General features: G+C 35.7%; 1 protein-coding gene across 3 annotated transcripts in view; it reads left to right on the top strand.

Moving 5' to 3' along the window:
- The window catches only part of ALCAM (activated leukocyte cell adhesion molecule), a 201,841-nt gene that overhangs the window by 137,061 nt on the left and 41,914 nt on the right, over positions 1-22,866 (top strand). For all 3 annotated transcript variants that reach the window (XM_067739012.1, XM_067739011.1, XM_067739010.1), the window contains exons 2-6: positions 5,657-5,757; positions 9,626-9,845; positions 16,692-16,756; positions 17,986-18,073; positions 18,530-18,712. In XM_067739012.1, coding sequence (XP_067595113.1) covers positions 5,657-5,757; positions 9,626-9,845; positions 16,692-16,756; positions 17,986-18,073; positions 18,530-18,712 — 657 coding nt within the window. The remainder of the gene's footprint in view (positions 1-5,656; positions 5,758-9,625; positions 9,846-16,691; positions 16,757-17,985; positions 18,074-18,529; positions 18,713-22,866) is intronic.

Below are 22,866 nucleotides of genomic sequence, written 5' to 3'. Positions count from 1 at the left end.
ACCAGATGGCTTCACAGGCGAATTCTATCAAACATTTAGAGAAGAGCTAACACCTATCCTTCTCAAACTCTTCCAAAATATAGCAGAGGGAGGAACACTCCCAAACTCATTCTACGAGGCCACCATCACCCTGATACCAAAACCAGACAAAGATGTCACAGGAAAGAAAACTACAGGCCAATATCACTGATGAACATAGATGCAAAAATCCTCAACAAAATACTAGCAGACAGAATCCAACAGCACATTAAAAGGATCATACACCATGATCAAGTGGGGTTTATCCCAGGGATGCAAGGATTCTTCAATATACGCAAATCTATCAATGTGATACACCATATTAACAAGTTGAAGGAGAAAAACCATACAATCATCTCAATCGATGCAGAGAAAACTTTTGACAAAATTCAACACCCATTTATGATAAAAACCCTGCAGAAAGTAAGCATAGAGGGAACTTACCTCAACATAATAAAGGCCATATATGACAAACCCACAGCCAACATCATCCTCAATGGTGAAAAACTGAAAGCATTTCCACTAAGATCAGGAACAAGACAAGGTTGCCCACTCTCACCACTATTATTCAGCATAGTTTTGGAAGTTTTAGCCACAGCAATCAGAGAAGAAAAAGAAATAAAAGGATTCCAAATCAGAAAAGAAGAAGTAAAGCTGTCACTGTTTGCAGATGACATGATACTATACATAGAGAATCCTAAAGATGCTACCAAAAAACTACTAGAGCTAATCAATGAATTTGCTAAAGTAGCAGGATACAAATTTAATGCACAGCAATCTCTTGCATTCCTATACTCTAATGATGAAAAATCTGAAAGTAAAATTAAGAAAACACTCCGATTTAACACTGCACCAAAAAGAATAAAATATCTAGGAATAAACCTACCTAAGGAAACAGAAGACCTGTATGCAGAAAATTATAAGACACTGATGAGAGAAATTAAAGATGATACAAAAAGATGGAGAGATATACCATGTTCTTGGATTAGAAGAATCAACGTTGTGAAAATGACTCTACTACCCAAAGCAATCTACAGATTCAATGCAATCCCTATCAAACTACAACCAGCATTTTTCACAGAACTAGAGCAAAAAATTTCACAATTTGTATGGAAACACAAAAGACCCCAAATAGCCAAAGCAATCTTGAGAAAGAAAAACGGAGCTGGAGGAATCAGGCTCCCTGACTTCAGACTATACTACAAAGCTACAGTAATCAAGACAGTCTGGTACTGGCACAAAAACAGAAATATAGATCAATGGAACAGAATAGAAATCCCAGAGATAAGCCCATGCACATATGGTCACCTTATCTTTGATAAAGGAGGCAAGAATATACAGTGGAGAAAAGACAGCCACTTCAATAAGTGGTGCTGGGAAAACTGGACAGCTACATGTAAATGTATGAAATTAGAACACTCCTGAACACCATACACAAAAAATAAACTAAAACTGGATTAGAGACCTAAATGTAAGACCAGACAGTATAAAACTCTTAGAGGAAAACATAAGAAGAACACTCTTTGACATAAATCACAGCAATATCTTTTTTGATTCACCTCCTAGAGTAATGGAAATAAAAACAAAAATAAACAAATGGGACCTAATGAAGCTTCAAAGCTTTTGCACAGCAAAGGAAACCATAAACAAGATGAAAAGACAACCCTCAGAATGGGAGAAAATATTTGCAAGTGAAGCAACTGACAAAGGATTAATCTCCAAAATTTACAAGCAGCTCAATATCAAAAAAAACAAACAACCCACCCAAAAATTGGCCTAAATAGACATTTCTCCAAAGAAGATATACAGATTGCCAACAAACACATGAAAGAATGCTCAATATCATTAGAGAAATGCAAATCAAAACTACAATGAGATATCATCTCACACTGGTCAGAACGGTCATCATCAAAAAATCTACAAACAGTAAATGTTGGAGAGGGTGTGGAGAAAAGGGAACCCTCTTGCACTGTTGGTGGGAATGTAAATTGATACAGCCACTATGGAGAACAGTATGGAGGTTCCTTAAGAAACTACAAATAGAACTACCATACGACCCAGCAATCCCACTACTGGGCATATACCCAGAGAAAACCATAATTCAAAGGGTCATGTACCAAAATGTTCATTGCGGCTCTATTTACAATAGCCCGGACATGGAAGCAACCTAAGTGTTCATCGACAGATGAATGGATAAAGAAGATGTGGCACATATATACAATGGAATATTACTCAGCCATAAAATGAAACGAAATTGAGTTATTTGTAGTGAGGTGGATGGACCTAGAGTCTGTCATACAGAGTGAAGTAAGTCAGAAAGAGAAAAACAAATACCATATGCTAACACATATATATGGAATCTAAGAAAAAAAAATGGTCATGAAGAACCTAGAGGCAAGACAGGAATAAAGACACAGACCTACTAGAGAATGGACTTGAGGATATGGGGAGGGGGAAGGGTAAGTTGTGACAAAGTGAGAGAGTGGCATGGACTTATATACACTACTAAACGTAAAATAGATAGCTAGTGGGAAGCAGCCGCATAGCACAGGGAGATCATCTCGGTGCTTTGTGACCACCTAGAGGGGTGGGATAGGGAGGGTGGGGGGGAGATGCAAGAGGGAAGAGATATGGGAACATATGTATAACTTGAAATTAACACACCATTGTAAAGCAATTATACTCCAATAAAAATGTTAAAATATATATATATATATGGTCCTCTTCCTGCTGTGATTGTGCTTTCATCATGCTAATACATTATGTACTTGAAAGTCATACAGCTTTAAAATCAATTATAAAAATTATAAAATTTTTAAATTTTTAAATCAATTGTAAAATATAAAATTATAAAATTTGGTGTATATTAAAGTTCTTTAGAGAAGAGGAAAGAAAAATGGTCTGTAAGAAAGAGCAAAGCATTACATTTTTTGGAAAAGGAATTTTTTATTTCCCTGTGCCTAGCGAAGGATTCACCTCATTGGTACCTAAGCTGTGTAAACTGTTTTCACTCCTTGAACCATGGAGTTCATGGGAGCAGTGTCAGTTGTCAAAAGAAGGTATGTTTTTATAATTATAGTAGATAATTAGAGGTGCATGTCTTACCATAATTTAAGAAGAGATTCACATTATCTTAGAGTCATTACATATTCAAGTGTCTTGCTATATATTGATGAAAAAAACAAAATATTAAATCACAAAATGGTTTCCATGGTTTGACAAACCTGCATGAACAGATCCTAAAATACATGATACAAGTTCCATATTTAATATCCAAAGTATTGTAGAAAACAAGTACTATATTGTGAAATAAAACAATTTCTTAACTGTCATCACTTTGCCTGTCTGCCACCACATATCTAAATCCTCACAAGTTTTATTTTAACAAGGCTGAAGAGACCTTATAGTCTTATGCTCTTCAATGATTTATAGTAAAAAGGAATTTAAAGTATGGTGGATACTAAACAATTAAACATTGATGGAAAATTGTAATTTTTTTAACATCTTTATTGGAGTATAATTACTTTACAATGGTGTGTCAGTTTCTGCTTTATAACGAAGTGAATCAGTTATACATATACACATATCCCATATCTCTTCCCTCTTGCGTCTCCCTCCCTCCCACCCAGTAATTTTTCATTATAAAACAGAATGTAATAAAAATTTTAGTAAAATTTTGTCTCTAATAGCAAGTTAAAAACACATTCTCATGGCTTATACTTTGTATTCTTTATTTTAACAATGTTAAAAATTCTGGAAAGTAGTTGTGCAGTATATTTACATGAAATTTGTGTTCTTTGTAATGCTTTTGTTCACTGGAGCAAAATTGCTTTAGAGGAAAGTAGATTCCTCAATTGACAGAATTTTAAAATAGGAATTTTATTACCTTTTCTTTCTTTACTAAGGTTAATGATTTTTTCCCTATATGAAATTTTTATATGTTGTGGTTGATGGGTAACAGAGAGAGATAGTATCCACCGTATCTTGTTTCTTCAGAAAGTCATAAGATGGTCTTATTCATGTGTTGTAAATTGCCTTAGCTTTGCACTTTAGCACCACCTGGTGGACAAAATATCATTTCTTTTTCTTTTCAGTTTAAAATAAAGTTAGCCCCTTAACACTCTATATCCAACTGTGACATATCTTAACAGGTATTTAATTGTAAATGTATCTAACTTTGAAGATAGTTGTAAACAAAATAAGGTAAAAAGATCTGATATATTTCCTAAGTACTATACAATTGCCAAGTTAAATGCCTATGTTTCTTTAAACTTCATAAATATATACAGATTTGAATAGTATGTTACATACATATGCAAAAATGTGGGTATTGTTGATAATTTAATTATTGATCATCACATTCTTTTCAATAAAGAATTAAATAAGACCAGGAAGTTTTCTTTACCTTAGTAGCAAACTATTGCTTAAGTTGGATTGTCTACCCAAAAAACAGTGTAATCACTTCATGAAGAAATTTCATACTACAAATACTTTTCTTTTTTTTTGGCTGCCACGCAGTTTGCAGGTTCTTTTTTTCTTTTTCTTTTGCAGTACGCGGGCCTCTCACTGTTGTGGCCTCTCCTGTTGCGGAGCACAGGCTCCAGAGCGCAGGCTCAGTGGCCATGGCTCACTGGCCTAGCCACTCCGTGGCATGTGGGATCTTCCCGGACCGGGGCACAAACCCGTGTCCCCTGCATCGGCAGGCGGACTCTCAACCACTGCGCCACCAGGGGATCCCCAGTTTGCAGGTTCTTAGTTCCCCGACCAGGGATTGAACCCGTGCCCTCAGTAGTGAAAGCATGGAGTCCTAACCACTGGAGTGCCAGGGAATTCCTTACAAATTCTTTTCCTGTTAATATTTTATGTATAATTAAAATGAAAACTAGTATTTTAACCATTAATACTGTAAAGCAGGCCATTTTCATGCTCATTTTGCCACTTATATTTAAGATTCAGTTGTGGTCTTATATGTATTAGTTCTCAGTTTTTAAATTTTTCCGAATTTAAGCTTAACAATATTTTCAAATGAAAAAAACAAACATATTTAAAGCTAGTTTTGAGAATTTTAAGCATGTTAATCTCTTTGTATAGTCCCACATTTCTATGAAATATAGTGAAGTTTTTTCTTATGAAATATAGTGAAGGTGAAAATAAACCCTCAGATTCCACACTGTTCCTTTGGCATATACTACTTATCTATTCCTCGCTAAACTGAGAGGTTTATAGATTTGAATTATGTAACATTTGAAGCCTTAGTAGCTAAATAAGAGCTGTTGATATTTATAGGAAATATGTTCTAACTACATACTTTGTTTTATGTCATTTAAGATAAAATTATAATACATAACCTTCATTAAGAAATGCATATTGAGGCTTCCCTGGTGGCGCAGTGGTTGAGAGTCCGCCTGCCGATGCAGGGGACACAAGTTCGTGCCCCAGTCCGGGAAGATCCCACATGCCGCGGAGCAGCTGGGCCCATGAGCCATGGCCGCTGAGCCTGCGCGTCCGGAGACCATGCTCCGCAACGGAAGAGGCCTTTCAACAGTGAGAGGCCCGCGTACCGCAAAAAAAAAAAAAAAACTTTATTTCAAGAAAACATTTAAACTCTTCTCTCTCTTGTGTTCCTTTTTTTCTAAAGGTCTTGGATGGTATACTGTAAACTCAGCATATGGAGATACCATTGTCATGCCTTGCCGACTCAGTGTACCTCAGAATCTCATGTTTGGCAAATGGAAATATGTAAGTGTGACCTACCTTGGACTTGGTTAATTGCCTCTAGTTTTTGAAAGAAAATTCCTTCTGTGAGTAGATGTGAATTTCAAGTTAACGTAATGACAATATTCAACTGTGGATATAAATGTAAAAAGGTGAAATTAATGTGTCGAATATTTCAAAAGAATAATCCCTAAGTCTTACATAACAAATGCTATTTTAAAATAAAGCCAGTAAACAGGTAATTCTTAGCTCAAATTAGTCTGAAAGATTCACCCTGAAGTGTTTGAGGCAGAAGAAAAGGCAGAGTTCCAGGGTAAAATCAGTGGAGTATAGGACAGAGCTTAGTGGAAGATGGCAGCCTTTCTCTACACACTCATGTTTTGTTTGGTGTAGTTACTGCAAAGGCAAGATGCACCAGAAGCCAGAGCATTCAAATGTTCACTGAAAATTAGTCATCAGTATTAGAAGCCTGTTACTGGTACTTGGTCTTAGAACTCAGTCGAAGTGGTAGGTCGTTTTAAAATTTAACATTGCTGATTTTACTCATTTTTTGCAGGTAGCAAAATCATATTTTCTCAGGTATCAAGGTACTGATGGGTCTGGAAATGAAGGGTAGATATCCCGGTAGGTGATGTGGAAAGGCTAGGTAACTTTGATAAAATATCTCAATTTCATTACCAAGACCAACAAAAGGTGTCTGTGTGGCACAATTTCCCAGTGCTAGATCACATGAGACTCACAATGGTTTGCAAGCTTAAAAAGAGGACATATATTTCATTGAACACAACTGGCAAATTTTCCCTAGGTCCATGAAATGTTAAAAGGTATTTGAATAGGAAAAGGATTTGATGGTCCAATATTTTTTTTTGACTTTGGGCATAGATTTTTATTATGTATTATTCTTACACACGTTAAAAAAAAGCAGAATTAATTGGTTGATATATTCCTGAAAGCATCTTACACTTCTGAATTACTTCAAATCCAATCACACTTCTATATTACTTTAGTTCTTGTGATGGTCCAATAATTTTTGAAAAGTTTTTTTACTGCAGTACTTCTCAGAGCCTTTCCTATATTAAGATACATGATGAATTGTCTGAGTTCATTCATTTCTTAAGTTTATTGAACCACACAACTTTTCCTCTCAGATATCTGCAAGAACAAACGTTGTGCAGAATAGAAATGTACGTAAGTTGCACCCCAGGGGTAGTATAACACAATCTTTTAAAATCTGGTTGTGAAGTCAGACTGACATGTTCTACCATGTGTTGGCTGTGGGATTCTGGATGAGTGAATTAATCCCCATTTTCTCATAGAAAAAAAATGAAATAATAATAATCTTCCTTATAGTGTTGTGAAGGTTACATGAAGTAACATATCAGAATACTTACCTAGTACTTGACACATGGTAATTGCACGAAAAGTGTAAGTTGTTATGAGTGTGGGGCTACTAAGCTCTAAACACACTGTGTGAAGGTCAGGTGAAGGCAAAAGAAGGAGGTGAGGCAGCATAGCACTTCCCTGATCCCTCCTCCTGTTATCCAGCTCACACTGGGTAATTTTTAACTATTTCTGGCTCCCTATAAAAATGGAAATATGAAGTTAAGGCCTATGAGGACAAAGTCTATTAGCACCCCTAAAATTCCAAGGGTCTGGGAGACTACCACCTCATTCACCATTGAGTCAAACTTAATGCTAAAATAAATGGAATACAGTGGTGAAAACTTCTGTGATTATAGACATTACTGATGCCCAGGAAATAATTTTCACCTAAATGTAACTGGCACAATGGCAATGAAAACAAATAATAATGACAATTTTCTAATTGTTAATGAAATAAAAACCTTCAGTAATAAACTGATGAGATACATTTGAAGTACCATATGCTCTAAAAGCAGTCCTGATTCGCAGACATACTCTACAACCTCTAATTTAATGTAACCTAAAAGACAAAGAGCAGATTTGGAAAGAGTGAAAGGGAGCAAACACAGAGGAAAGATGGATTAGTTTGTCTCTTACTGCACCGTAATCTCCCTGTGAATGGAGATCATAACTCCCTGTGCACCCCGCCCTACCTCACTCCCACCACCTCTTCACCAGCATCTGCCTCTGTGCCTTGTACAGAAGAGGCATCTAATGGCTGTCGAGAATGATATAGTGTAGTTATAATGGAGCCAGGCTGTGGAGCTCCAGTCTTGGCCCTGCTCAGATACACTGGTTGGGGCAATGGACCAGTTATTTAACCAATCTCTGTCTCCATTGTCTAAAAATGAAGACAATATTATGTGTAATTTACAAGGTTGTTATGAATATTAAATCCATTAATGCATGAAAAGCCCAAAGAAAGTACACTGGCATACAGTTAAGTGCTCGAAATTTAATAACTATTATTTCTTGCATAAGTGAACAAATATATTATAGAAATTTAAGATACTGGTCTAACATATTTTTCTTAATGAAGGAATGATTTAATACAAGGATTTGCATTGTAAACCTGTGGCAAAATTAAAAGATTTAAGGAGAATATTACTGATGTATTCAGATATCCAACCAGCTAAACATTTTGGACTCCAAGATTAGCTTAGTAATTGTCTTAGTCAGCTTGGGCTGTTATAACAAAATACCACAGACTGGATAGTTTAAACAACAGTCTTTTATTTCTCACAGTTCTGGAGGCTGGGCAGTCCAAAATCAAGGTGCCAGCTGACTCACCTCTTGCGGAGGGCCCTCTTCCTGATTTGCCGACAGCTGCCACTTGCTATGTGCTCACAAAACCTCTTCTTTGTGTTCTCATTGAGAGAGAGAGCTCTCACGTTTCTTCCTCTTCTTATAAGGGCACTAATCCCATCATGAGGGTACCATCCCCATGACCTCATCTAAACTTCAACACCTCTCAGGGGCCCACCTCCACTAATCCCACATTGGGGGTTAGGGCTTAGGCATATAAATTTAGTCCATAACATTAGTAAATATTAATAATTTTTAAAATGTTACTCCTTATAGCACCTTGAAATTTTTCATGCATTTTAGAATGTTTTATCATATTTTATTTTCTCAAAGGCCTTGTGAGGTAAGTAGAAGAGGGATTGGCCCTTATTTTAGATTATTGTTAGTATGTAAGAGAATGTTTGTGGGAGCGGAGAAAGAAATGAATTATGTCTCAGTGCTCTTGGCATAATTTTATATGCCAGATTTTATATGAAAACCCTTCGAGCTAAGTTTTAAGATTCAGATAGCAAAACTATGGGTTTTAGTGATTAATCTAATTCTATTGCTTAATGGACATGATCATTTCACAAGGGCAAATACTGTTCCTCTATGAAGACTCATTAAGCTATGTTAGGTGTAAAGGTCAGCTATGCCAGTTCTGGCTGAAACTGAAAAGTGTGGACACATAAAGTATGTGGATTAAAGTAATGAACATGCTAAAGATAATTGCCCAGGATTTCTAAATGAGTGTTTGCAGCTCAAGTGTATGCTTGCTCCGATAGTTAGCTGAAAATCCTTTTGTAACATAATACTTATATGTTTGTTTTCATCTATATTTTTTCTTTTACATTAGACATAAGGCCAACCCTTGTCATTTTCAAAACAGTTACTAATTCTGTCCTCCAGATGCAAGAAAAGCTTGGATTCCTAAAGTTCTGTCCTTTCATTTTTGTATATTTAAATTGATACCTGTAAAAGAACTTAACAGCTTCTCTTCTTATGAAGAGTAATTTTCTATAACCAAATATTTATATGAGGCACTTATCTAAAATTATTCTTCTTGGACCAAACTACAAATTTTGGTGGAATAATACGGCCAAGAAAATTTTGTTGTTCTGGCTGTAATCCTGAAACATCTAAATATGCCTGTTTTTAAAAAATGTATTGTTATTTCAATTTTTAGGAAAAGCCTGATGGCTCCCCAGTATTTATTGCCTTCAGGTCCTCTACAAAGAAAAGTGTGCAGTACGACGATGTACCAGAATACAAAGACAGACTGAACCTCTCAGAAAACTACACTCTCTCTATCAGTAACGCAAAGATCAGTGATGAAAAGAGATTTGTGTGCATGCTCGTAACTGAGGACAACGTGTTTGAGGCACCTACAGTAGTCAAGGTGTTCAGTAAGTAGTCTGCAGTGTAACTGCTAAGTGGAATTGATGGCTGGTACTAGAAAATGTTCTTTAGAAAGAAGACTGAACTCTCTGTAGTGTCTCCACAGTAGGCATCTATGTAAGAGGACTTCTAGAGATCTTCATTCTGCTCATGCATGCTGTCAGTGAGGAAAACAGAAAACCTGAAATGCAAATAGGAGCTTTACAATGAGGAAGTAAAAGAATATTCTGTTGTTTTGTTGGGTAAAATTTCCTGTGATATGAAGTACTGCTAAATGAAAACTGACATGTGATCCTTTACTTTCACTGACGTACAAATCAATGTTCTGTGATAAATATTGAGACATAGATATATAATACATGCACATATTCATGCATATCATGCTTACATATATATGCATTTGGCTAAACCATATAAAAGTTGTCATTTGATATGTAAAAACAATAAAATACAAACAGGAGACCTAAGTTTTCTATATATGTATATACATGTGTGTGTACACACACACATTTTGACCTTTAATGCTTAATGCTTGTTGATTTACTTCTTGAGACTGTTCAAGCAGTTTAGAAAATTGCCCTAAAATAAAGAAGTTCACCCCACTCTAAATGTGTACATGGAATCCACCAAGGGGAAAAAGTAGAGGAGGGTTGGAACAAGAAAAGGTTGTAGAAGAAACTTGGAATAATTACTGGAGGTTACTTTGCTTCATGATGATATATAGTTAATGTGTGTGTACAACTAGCTATGCAAATGAATGACTTGAGAAGTTCTAATTAAAACTTTTTATCTTTTAATATTCTAATAAAATATCCCACCTTCATTACATCTTAATATCTTAGAAATTACAGGGAGAAAAATAGGTCTTGAAAGTTTCAGAATGCCAGTCTTTTTTAATTAGGGAAGAAGGTCTCACTTTTCAGTTTTTTCCTCTGCTTTCTGATAACTTGACAGCACCTAGAAATTATTAAAATAAACAGGGAAGAAAGAAACCCAGAGGGCCTTGCTACTACAGCAATTAACCGTGGATTTTTCCTGTTTCTCTCGTAATAGCCTATACGACTAAGTAGGACTGTCCCTTAAGCATTTATATGGACTTCAGTGCTCCTATGGACTCATGACAAGGATTCAAAGAGTGCTTATCCTATCAAGGAGACCTTTGTTCTCCCGAAGAACCTTGTAAAAGCATGGTACACATTTCAGTTTATTACCTTTCAGCTTAGAAGGTACTTTCCAGAAACCATCCACTCAACTCAATCATTTTATGGATCAAACGAAGTACCAAGCGTTTCCCAGTTATGCCCCCTTCCATTAAACACCCCGGATAATCTCCATCCTGTATTTGCCGAAGTCTCATGTATTTTTTCTTTCTTGTCTTTTATTTCACTTTGATGTTATTAGGAAGATGGATGGTGTGCTGCTAAAAACACTTTTTCTAAAGAGAGCAACCAAAATCTTTTTATTAGGCCATGACATCGTAAATATAAGTACACAAGAATGTACTGCAGTAGGTACAGAGATTAAGTCACAGCATTTTAAAGTTATGTGTATTGATTTGTCATTGACATGTTTCTTTGTTATTATGTTAAAATTACCAAATATCAAGACAGTCTACAAGAAAGTTGAGAAAATTCAGGTTGTTCCATTTCGAAGAAACATTTGTGACAATTTTCAGAATATAATTTTTTTAATGTCATAAAAGTTCATTTGGCCTAATTTGATAAAATTTGTAAGCTGTTTTGGAATACAGAGGATTTCTATGGCTATAAAAACAAACTTACACCCTGCATACCATCAGCTCCCCCTACCCGCTTCTCTTTTGAATGTTGTTGAAAACAAAGTGATTCTCAGAAACAGAATTTGCATTCCAGGCTCTGGGCCAGAGAGAATTTAAATAGACAAGTTACACACTTTTGAAAATGGGGTTTTATACTAGAAACTGTGGGACCCTCCAAGTCCAATTAAATAAACAGCACAGCTCGTGATAAAGAAAGAGTTTGCAAGAGCATATAAGGGCTTTGCTTTTTTAAAAATAATGAATTTACACAGGATCATTATTTGTGAAGCAAATAGCAGCTGTGACATGGAAGCTTTCATTCTACACATGTATATATTGCAATCACTTAAGAGTTACTAGGCTCATCAATCAGTCCTCTGTTTCCTTCTGTCGAGTCACCTAGCACCTAGCAACGTGCACTGTGTACCACACAATGAGTGTGGTTAACGTGAGCAAATCCCAGATCAGTTTGCTGCGGTGTCCTCCTGATGAGCACAAACTGTTTTTATTCAAACTAGAGGCCATGACTGATGACTTTATTACTTCTGATGTAAGTTTGTTTATTCAGTTTTAAGCTATATCTCAGATGCAAGAAGTCATGCCCATAAAGCAGACCAGATCCAAGTAAGTCCCATGCTTTGTCACCACTAATGAGGCATTTTTGTTTGGTTGGTTGGTTACTAGTTGAATGGCATCAAAATCAAACTGTTTGCATTTAATGCACATTTGAAGTTAATAAAACCATCCCTTAGCAAGAGTAGATCTTAGAGGTTGAATGCTTGCCCAGAGAGCCAAATGGCTGTCGGTGGTACAATGGAAAAATCACTGAACTGGTCATCAGGAGATCTGGCTTTGTTAGATGTGCTGCTAATTTCTGACCTTGGGCAAGTGACTTCATCAGTCAGGGCAGGGGCTTCGATTCCCTCATCATCAGTAAATAAGTACTTTGGATTAGGCGGTAGTTTTCCCACTCTGTTCCTAGGATCCTCTTGACGTGCTAATGAATAGGGCTGAGGTGGGTGAGGAGCTGCTTCTACTTGATTAGCTATAATTCGCCCACTCAATATTTCGAAGTTTTTTCATGATATTTTGTTCAGGGGGAAAAAAGGGAGAAGGGCTTGTGTACTAAAAAGCATTTGAAAACCACAATCCAGCCTAATCTTCTGCACTGGTGTGTGTGGTATTAAAAGGAAGATTGTTCCTGCGACTTCCACCTGGACCAACCAGCTCTTCTAGTGATGGTTGACATCACAGTTATTTGAGCTTTCATTGGGACACTGTTCTCAATGTTTTATCAAAACTGAGCATCCCTCCTCCCACCCTCCCTGTGAAAGTTATTCAACTTTCAACTGCAAGTCATTTTTATTTTTTCAGAATGAAGGAAGCAGAAAATATCTTTTTAACAAATGAGATCTACACTGTATATTTCATTTTGATTCTTTAAATATAAAAAATACCTTTTCCCATCTCATAAGGAAAATAAACTATGATTTCATGCTCACAGTGATTTACTTAAAGTACATCAAGGGTTGATTGCTGACAGAGTACTGAGAGAAGCACCCTTGACTCAATGTAACCAGTGCACCTGCCTTTTCTTGCTCTCCTCCCATATCCAATTGAGCCACATCCTCTGTGTGAGGTTATTGAGAATAACACTCATGCATTTGGGTGATATAGAGCAGTTTTGCATTCATCACTCCATCCTCAACTGGCTGTGAAACTCTTGACAAAATTATTTTACTAATGCAAATAAATTTGTAGTATGACTTTCCCTTTCAATTCTATACTTAGTTATGAATCCTTGAATCGTATTAAGACATAATTCACATAAAGTTTTTTTAAAACACTTTGGAATCAATATGCAATTTTGCTAAAATAGTACACATCCTCTTTTATGGTCTTCTAACTAATACTCGTCGATTGTTACAAGCTAATATAAGAGAAAGTTACATACAAAATATGTATTTAATATAGAGGGTTTGAAACAAAAGTTTGAGAAAATAACTCAGAGAAATGCAATAGGTATTACCATTACTTTCTCAATACCCACTGTGACTCTCTCTTCTAAATGGAAAAGTGAATAACAGTACAAAGAGGACTAAATTTTTAGCATACTTTCATCAGGTTTTCCTGGGTTTGCTGCAGTTTTATTTTATTGAAATAAGAATAAATTTTAGAAAGTGTTTATGGAAAGAAAGCACACATGGCCATGTGGAAAAGACTAACAATTGTAACACATCAGTATTTATGGTTATATGGGGTTTATAAGTCAAAGTAGAGGAATATATTTGACATTAGAGGAAGTATGTTCCAACTGAAATGGTATCTGATTTTGGTGAACTAGAAATTAGTACAACTTAACAAAACTGCCCATCCTCATTTTCTATTAAGAGCCTAACTTTTTGGAGGAATTTTTCAAATCTCTCTATATATTCCAGGCATAGATAGTACTGAGGAAACAAAAAACTATTTGCTCCTTTTTTCTTGTTAATCTTGACACTTGATCAACCGCAAAAATTAATTTAATATCTTACCTCTCTTGAGCTTTCAGAGAGGTGTCACTGAATAACTGATTTTAGTTCCCAGAGAACTTACATTTACTCAAGCTCCAAGATTTTTGTTCTGTTTAAATATTTTGGATGTAGCCCTCTCTCAAAGGTATTAGACATTTGCCATAAAACATTGAATTCTGAACATAATTTAAGGTTTTTTCAATACCTCAGAGTTGTAATTATGAACATTAATGATGTTACATTAAGATAATGGTAAAACCAAGACTACTGATGTGTATTGGAGAAGGCTTTAATCCCCTACCACATGTTTCCCAGGAACTGCTATTTATGTCGTTTTGATTTTTATAATTTATTTTTTCTAATTGAAAAACATTTTTTAAATTGAAGTATACTTGATTTACAATATTATATTAGTTTCAGGCGTACAACATAGTGAATCAATATTTTTATAGATTATACTCCATTTAAAGTTATTACTAAATAATGGCTATATTTCCCTGTGCTTCACAATATATACCTGTTACTTATTAATTTTATACATGGTGATTTTTACCTCTTAACCCCCTGCACATATCTTGTCCCTACCCCTTTTCCTTTCCCCACTGGTAACCACTAGTTTGTTCTATATATCAGTGAATGTGTTTCTGTTTTGTTATATTCATTCATTTGTTTTCTTTTTTGTATTCCACATATTAGTGATAACATACAGTATTTGTGTTTTTCTGTCAGACTTATTTCACTAAACATAAATACCCTCCAGGTCCATTCATGTTGTTGCAAATGGCAAAATTTCAGTATTTTATATGGCTGACTAGTATTCCATTATATGTGTGTGTGTGTGTGTGTATATATACACACACATAACATCTTCTTTATGTGTAATGGACACTTAGGTTTCTCCCGTATCTTGTGTATTGTAAATAATGCTGCTAAAAACATAGGGGTACGTGAATCTTTATGAATTAGAGTTTTTCTTTTCTTTGAATATATGCCAGGAGTGAAATTGCTGGACCAGTTTTTTATATTTTGTCAGTTTTTTCTATTTTTGGTCACATTCCTAACAATCAGGTAGCCAGGTGCCACTTCTTGTTTGTGTTAATATAATTGTCTGTTATGCTTTTCTATTTTTCTATGTTTCTTTTTTCCATTTTTTTATCTTTCTTATATTTTCTTTCCAATCTGTGCATTTAGAATATAGATAATCGCTCTTCAGAAAATTGTATCAAGAGAATTATACTTCTAGAATTAATAGTAAATAGGCCTCTTATAATTAAAGTGTAAGCTCAACAGATAGGCAGATTCACTATTATTATTAATTATTCTAATTTCTAATATAAAACAATTGCAAAGGGAAAATTAACTCAGGATGTTAACCTGAAGAAGCCTACATTATTTTTGCATACAATCTTGGTGATACCCATCTTGCTGTTCCAAAGACTTTTTGTCTTCATCCTTGTTTTCTATAATGGTCTGGGTAGGTAACATGTCTGATAACTGAATTCCAAATTGAGTAATAATTATACAAAAGCAATTTAGTTTAGTTTGGTAGTCAAAATTAAAAGTATAGAGATGGTAGACAATAAGACTATAGAAGAGAGAATAGCTGGTTGTTTTTGTCTATTTATTTGAAAATAGAATAGTTCTCCATGAGACTCACAAAAATCAATGACAATGAGACAATATCCATTTTCTATAGACTAATTGTTAGAGCTAATTAAAAAGTTTAAAAATCCATCAATGATAGATAACTGATAGCTAAGAATAAAATAAGTTTAAATAATACCTTCTTGCTGCAATTTGTAATCAATTTTTCCCGAAGCCTCTATTAGAATTTATGCTTACAGAACTTCCTATATTTAAAACGCTTCTGTCCATTACCTCAGGTTCCAAATGTGAAAGATTTTCTCACATTTATAGTTTCATAATATAACTTCATTTAAAAGATAAGGTGTGAGATACACAGGAAACTTGGGCTTCTACATCCCTTAGCCACTTTGCATTTCCCATGATTTTAGAGCAGTGATTCTTAAACTCCACTGTGCCCAAGAATCCCCAATGGAACTTGTTTAAAAAGTAGGTTTATAGGATTTTCCCCAGATATGCTGATTTAGTTGGCCAGGTAGAGCCCAGAAATCTGCATTTTAAATAAGCACCCCTGTGATTTAGATTCATGTGGACTCAGGTTTTCATCTAAGGAGATGGAAATTATTAAGTAGAAAGTGCACATGGCAACCAATTGCAGATAACATATCCTCTTTAGTATATTAACCTCTGTTTACAATCTAAACCGTACTCACTGTTTATAAAGCATCCAGAAAACATTACCAGTATTTTATTCACAGGAATAATAAGCACTTAAAATAATATTTAATATAATAAAACAAATATTTGGAAGGGGTAAACTAACCAGATTTCTTAATTATAGATTATATGAGAAATCTATTTTTTATTTTGTTGCTTATTTTTCTACTTTGAGTAAATGAATTATTTTTCTATAAACCAAACCACAAAAGTTCATTTTCTTCTCCCACATGCGCTTAAAATCTTTCTCTACTTAACTTTAGAGCAACCATCTAAACCCGAAATTGTAAGCAAAGCCCCATTTCTTGAAACAGAGCAGCTTAAAAAGGTAAGAACTTGTTTTTGATTAATTGTCTTTCCTTAGCCTAGTGTTGAATGCCTTCTCCTGGCCTCAGATGCCAGGACAAATAAGATAGACTTTGCTCAGTGGAGCTGACAGCTGACAGTGTTCCAGGTGCCAGGCAGAAAATCTGCACAAGGTAGAGAGGAGACACAGAGGAAGGCGTGGTCATTTCTGAAGGGAGAAGAGGGAGATGAGAGTTAAAAAAGGCATAAGTCTTTCTTGTTTGAACGAAATGGATGTTTAATGAAGTAATGACACATGAGTAGATTTTCTCCAGACCAAAGGTAAAAAGGGCTTTCCAACAATATGAAATAATACCATGTTAAAGAAAATGGCATGTTTGAGAAACACATTATTTGCGTTGCTGGAATTTTGGGTGCTTAGCCAGTGGGCAAGAGAGTGCAATAAGAGATAAATCTCGAGAGTTAAAGAGAAGCTGGATTATGACAAGGCTTCTGTCATGTATAGTGCTTGGTCTCTATCTTATTGACAAATTAAACTATTGAAAAGTTGAAGTTAAGGGATAAGATCAGATTTAAACAATCACAGTAGCAGAGGTTTGAAGGAAGTCTGTATTGAAGGAGGGACAAAACTGGAGTTCCATATATGAACACACCACTTGATTCATAATCTCATTTTCACTAACTAAAATAGCCAAATTTTCCTTGGCTGGGGGAAAAAACAAGTTCAGAATTCTTTGAATCAGAATGAATTTGACTGCATAATACAACACTAAATATTAAGAACACATGTGAAATAAAGTGGTGGGGATTATAGATCGTGGTAAGTATATGTCATCTGAAATAAATGTAGCATGAAGCTGGAGAGGCAGCCTCATTTTAACACCATTAATGATTCTTGAATACACAGATCTATGAACCATGGTAATAGCCAATGTTAATATAGTTATGTTATTTAGTTAATGTTAAAACTGAATACTGTCAAAATGAATTGGGTAATGCTTTTAAATGAATGTGATTTCATTAATGGTGGCAGCATCTATTGCACATTTTAATATGGGCAAGACCATAATTTTAAGCACAAAACATTGTTTTTATACAAGAGTGCATTCATTCAGTCCTTAGTCAAGGCTTGGAAAATGAATGGGTCAGGAAATCGTTGGAGTAACTCTGCATCCCTTGCGGAGTCTGGGGCTTTCAAATGGACAACCACTGATGGAACCAAGGTTGTAATATTTCCTCTTTATTTTGCAGTTGGGTGAGTGCATTTCAAAAGACAGTTATCCGGATGGCAACATCACGTGGTACAGGAATGGAAAAGTTCTGCAACCCCTTGAAGGAGGTGGGTAAGAAGTGGGCAATAAATTCAGATGACCTGTTTTGCCTTTCTCTTGTCTAAGCATTCCTTAGACTATCCTGAGTCTAAATGCATTGCCCTCTTTTGATCTATGACTCTATACTTTGTTACTTTAAGTATCCATTAAATCAGAAGGGATTTTTAAAACATCATTTTAGGCCTTGTGCAGAAGAATCAAGAGCAGAGAAAATTATTTCTCTATATGGCATGTTCTAAAAGTTAATTAAAGTGAGTGGGAGATAGAATTCCAGGATTCTATTTCTGTCCATGTCTCTGATTCATGTTTTTGAAAAGACATCTACCTCACTACATGTCAATTTTCCCTCCTGTTAAATACAGTAAGAAGGACAAAACCACTTCTCAAAGTTGCTGTGACAGTTAATTAAGGACTGTGATTTTCCGATGAAAGATCCTACCATTAGTGTTCTTTATTTTCTTCAGCGGTGGTCATAATTTTTAAAAAGCAAATGGACCCAGTGACTCAGCTCTATATCATGACTTCATCCCTGGAGTACAAGACAACCAAGGCTGACATTCAAATGCCATTCACCTGCTCTGTGACATATTATGGACCATCTGGCCAGAAAACAGTTTACTCTGAACAAGCAGTCTTTGATATTTACTGTAAGTAACTCAATATAAAATTATGCAATTTTTATGTATTAGAAAAAATATTCCAATGCTATTTTAAGTCCCAGTCCAAAAGCTCTTTGGAATCTACTTCCAAACCCCCATCCCCATTGCATGGTACCCAAATAATCTCTTCCTCTTCGCAAGACCTATAGAATAAATGCTTACCCATCTATGATATCTTTCACTCTCTACTTTGTTATTTATAATCATCTCTTCTGTATTCCACTAGACACTGAGTTCCTTAAACACAAGATCTCTAACTTAGTCTGATTTCTTCTGGTAGTCCTCAGCCCTGACGCACAGCCTTGGATTTTGGAGGAGTTCAGAATGCCATCTGATGGTTTTCTGAATGAATGACAGATGAATAGAAGCTTATGACTGATTGGTTTTTTAAATATGGAATTTCCATTTTAATAAATTTATTTTACTAATGAGATCAATTGCATAAAAGTTAAATAGGATTTTGAATTCCAACATGTTTTGGTTAACAATAGATTTGAATATTAGACTACAAAGCAACTTTCTTGATCATCTGATCTAAGTCCATTATTTTAGCTAGCAGTAAAGTGAGACCTAGAGACTTGCCCTAACTTAGCTGTGGCAAGTGGATTAGAATCCTTTTCTCCGATGCTGTGCTCTTTCCTGTAAGACAGGAGCCAAGATAATATGATTAAGAGCAAAGATGCTGGCAATCCAGTCCCAGTGCTGTTAGTTTGTATTTCTAGAAAAGAAGCTTAACTACTCTAGGTCTCAGTTTTCCTATTTTGAAATAGGAAAAATATTAATGTAATACTTAACTCATGGTGTTATTATGGAGATTAAGTAAAATCAAAAATCTAAAATAGCACAATATATAGCACATTAAATGCTCATTATTAAATACTATCATCATTATTACTATATAATCATTATTACTTCATAAGCATAGGCTAGAGATATATTTCGGGGAAAGATGCAAGAAAACTTTATTATTACTTATTAGTGAATCAGAAATTCTCATAATACTGCCTTATGTTGTAGAATAACCTAGTACTTCTACGTCTATTTGAGAGAAAGGGTAGAAATGCCCACTGAACCTTCAAAGAGTTTTATCTCAGCTACATTTTTATTTTGGCTCCATGAAGTGCAGAACCTTATAGAAGAACAGAACTGAAGTTCCACATGCCCTAACCGTAATGGGTTGTTTTGCCTTAAACTTTGTAAATAAATTTCAACTTGATTTAAAAGCAAGGATTGAAAGGATTTCATCATGTACAGCTTATCTAAAATCAAACTATTATTTCTGTATGTGGAAGCAGAACTCTGTTCAAAGATGTTCAGTTGGAAATAAACTATCTTGGTGTAAGTACAGGAGTACAAGATAGGAAAGAACAGCAAGATGAGTGAAAAGGATTGGGAAACTGGCTTAAGAAAGAACAGAAATGTATGTGAGTGTCAGGCATGGGCAGATAGATGGGCAGAAAAGTCCTTGGATGAGGAAGAAGGAAATGATTTTACTGTGGCTGGCTGTGTGGGGAGCACTGGGCACAGCTTTTGAGAAGGCACAATGTATGCAGTGCTGGGCTTCATGGCAAAGACCCAAAAGTGTTTAATATATAGTGCTGACATTCAAGGGGTTTACTATTCCAATAGGTAAGTAAGACATGTACATCAGAAGGAAATTGTCAATGCAAAGTTGCAAGTGGTAAGTGCCGCAGGGACTTAGTGGACAGTCCTGAAAGCTCAGGTGCCCAAGGACAGTGATTCCAAAACTTCAGGATATGCATCAGAATCACCTGGAGGACTTGTTAGTAAACAAGTTACAGGACCTGGCTTTATAGCTTCTCATCCAGTAGTTGTGGAGAGGGGCCCAATACTGTGCATTTCTAACAAGTTCCTTGGTGATGCTAATGCTAATCATCTGAGGACCACAGCTGGAGAGCCACTGCTCTAGGGTGACTTTAGAGAAGTGAAGGAGGAGCTAAATGGAAAGTACAGAAGAGTACATTCAAGAAAAAGGAATTTGATCAGTTCATCTTGAGGAAGCCTGAGAAAGATGTGCTGGTCCACTCCTTTACACTATCCAGTCAGTAATTTTTATAGAATCCAGTCAGAAGTTTTATAGAATCTAGCTCTTTTATCTTTGTATGTGTCTGATTCTGCCTTCTGACACTGCCTAAGATTATGCCACTATTCCTCATTGCTGGTATTTTTGTAACAACTTCTAAAATAGTATTCCTGTCTGTTCACGCCAAACTGCCCTGCAAGCTCCTGCCAGAAATATCTTTCTAAAACACAAATGTGAACATGTCACTACTGTGATTAAAACTCTTCAGCGACTCCCCAGATCTCTCAGGTTAATCTTTAAACTCCCAATTTCAAAATGCCTTGAGTCCCCTATAGCCATGGTCCTGACATGTCTCAACCTTCATCATTTAACTACTTTCTGTAGTCTGTTCTATTTTCAGGATTCCTCCTGTAGAATACTATGTACATTCCTATCCATATGCTGTCACTATCTTACCTTTGTTATCCAGCAAACACCTCCTTATTCTTCAAAACCCAGCTCCAGGGTCAATTCCTACAGGAAGCTTCCCAGTCTGGCGGATCTGTAAGCTACCAGTGATTACTATGCTTATGCATCTTAGGCAGTTTTTGTGTTGTTACAGTCTTAATTGATAAGTTTGGTGTCATCATAAATAAACTGAAAGTTCACTGAGGGCAGGGAATTGCTGTTTTTGACTTTGTAACTCTTGCACTTAGTGCCTGCACAAAACAAATATTACCCAAATGAGTGAATAAATGAGTGGACAGAGGATAAATGGGGAGAAGGGAGAAAGAAAAATTGAGTAGACTCTTTTGATCATTACGTAGGGGTATTTATGGAGTAGTGAGATATAAGAGTCTTACCTGAACTAAGTTCAAGGCAATTGTGGATACCAGTTTAAGACGTTTTTATTTCAATTTTTACATATTGGGAATGTGTGAAGAATTTTCAATATCATTGTAATATTCAAAGCACTACTTCAAAAACTTATTTAGAGAAAAAAATATATATATAAAGATGTAGAAAAGAGAAAGGCTCACAGTGAAGGACCAAATGAAGTTTGGAGGCAATGTTCCAGGTGTTGTAGATTAGTTAGAGCCTGTGCTAGAGAAGTGTGGGAATAGAAGGGGAGAATCAGATGCAAAATATAAGGATTAATCATTAAGAATGGGTGATTGAGTGGATAAGAGAGGGCAAAGGAGAAAGCCAGAGTAACTGGCAGACTGATGATTCACTAATAGAGTCAAACTGAAAGTCAAAGGGAGAGCAAGAGATCTTTAATTTTGTTGGACGCAACAAAAATAGTGGGCAACCAGAAGGCTACTGTTAAAACTCAAATGTGTTACATTAACCTCTGATCTCAGTGTAGTTCTTCAACTCTCTAGTACAGAGCAGAGCCTATTGCAAAGGGGACACAGAGAAGGGGAGTTTTAAAATAAAGCATGAAGTCAGACCGATTATGATTCCTAGCTGTTCTGGCATCAGCTTTGGTCAGAGATGTGCTGCAGTGACGTGCTACAGACCAAGCTAGTCAGAGAAGGGCCATGAAAATGAGTGAGGGAGGCCTAGAAATGGAAGGCCAGTGGAGGACAAACTTTATTTACTTTCTGACTTAACTGAGAACTGCTGGTCAGGGAACTACCTCAGGCAAATTCAGAAAAATGAACAAGTATATTAAACCAATCTTTGATTAGCCTCAGAACATTCTGGGCAAATATTCAGAGATGCCCAAGCATGGGAAAAAGTCAGAGAAGCAATCCATAACAATCCTTCTAGGTTGTTTTTCCTGCACTTTAATCTTAGAAAGGTAAGTAAATGACTGCAAGAGATAGAAAAAAGCCTCAAAATCTACCACTTATTCGTCTCACTTTATTAGCTAATAGCAAAATAAGTCTTCATAGATAATTTCTGGTGCTGCCAGTTTGGAAATATAGACACATGCCTCAGTAGTTATTAAGCGCTGTGGAAGAGGTTCTCTAAAATAAACCTTTGCATTATATGATTTCAAAATTCATTGTTCATTGTATCATCAGCTACATAACAAGTGGATACATTAGAAAGTGGGTCATTTATAACTGCCAACACCACCTCCTTTTCTTTCCTATTAGCTGGATATGGT

The sequence above is a fragment of the Pseudorca crassidens genome, chromosome 5 (genome assembly GCF_039906515.1).
Source record: "Pseudorca crassidens isolate mPseCra1 chromosome 5, mPseCra1.hap1, whole genome shotgun sequence".
Classification (NCBI taxonomy): domain Eukaryota; kingdom Metazoa; phylum Chordata; class Mammalia; order Artiodactyla; family Delphinidae; genus Pseudorca; species Pseudorca crassidens.
This window is presented reverse-complemented; position numbering and strand designations above follow the sequence as displayed.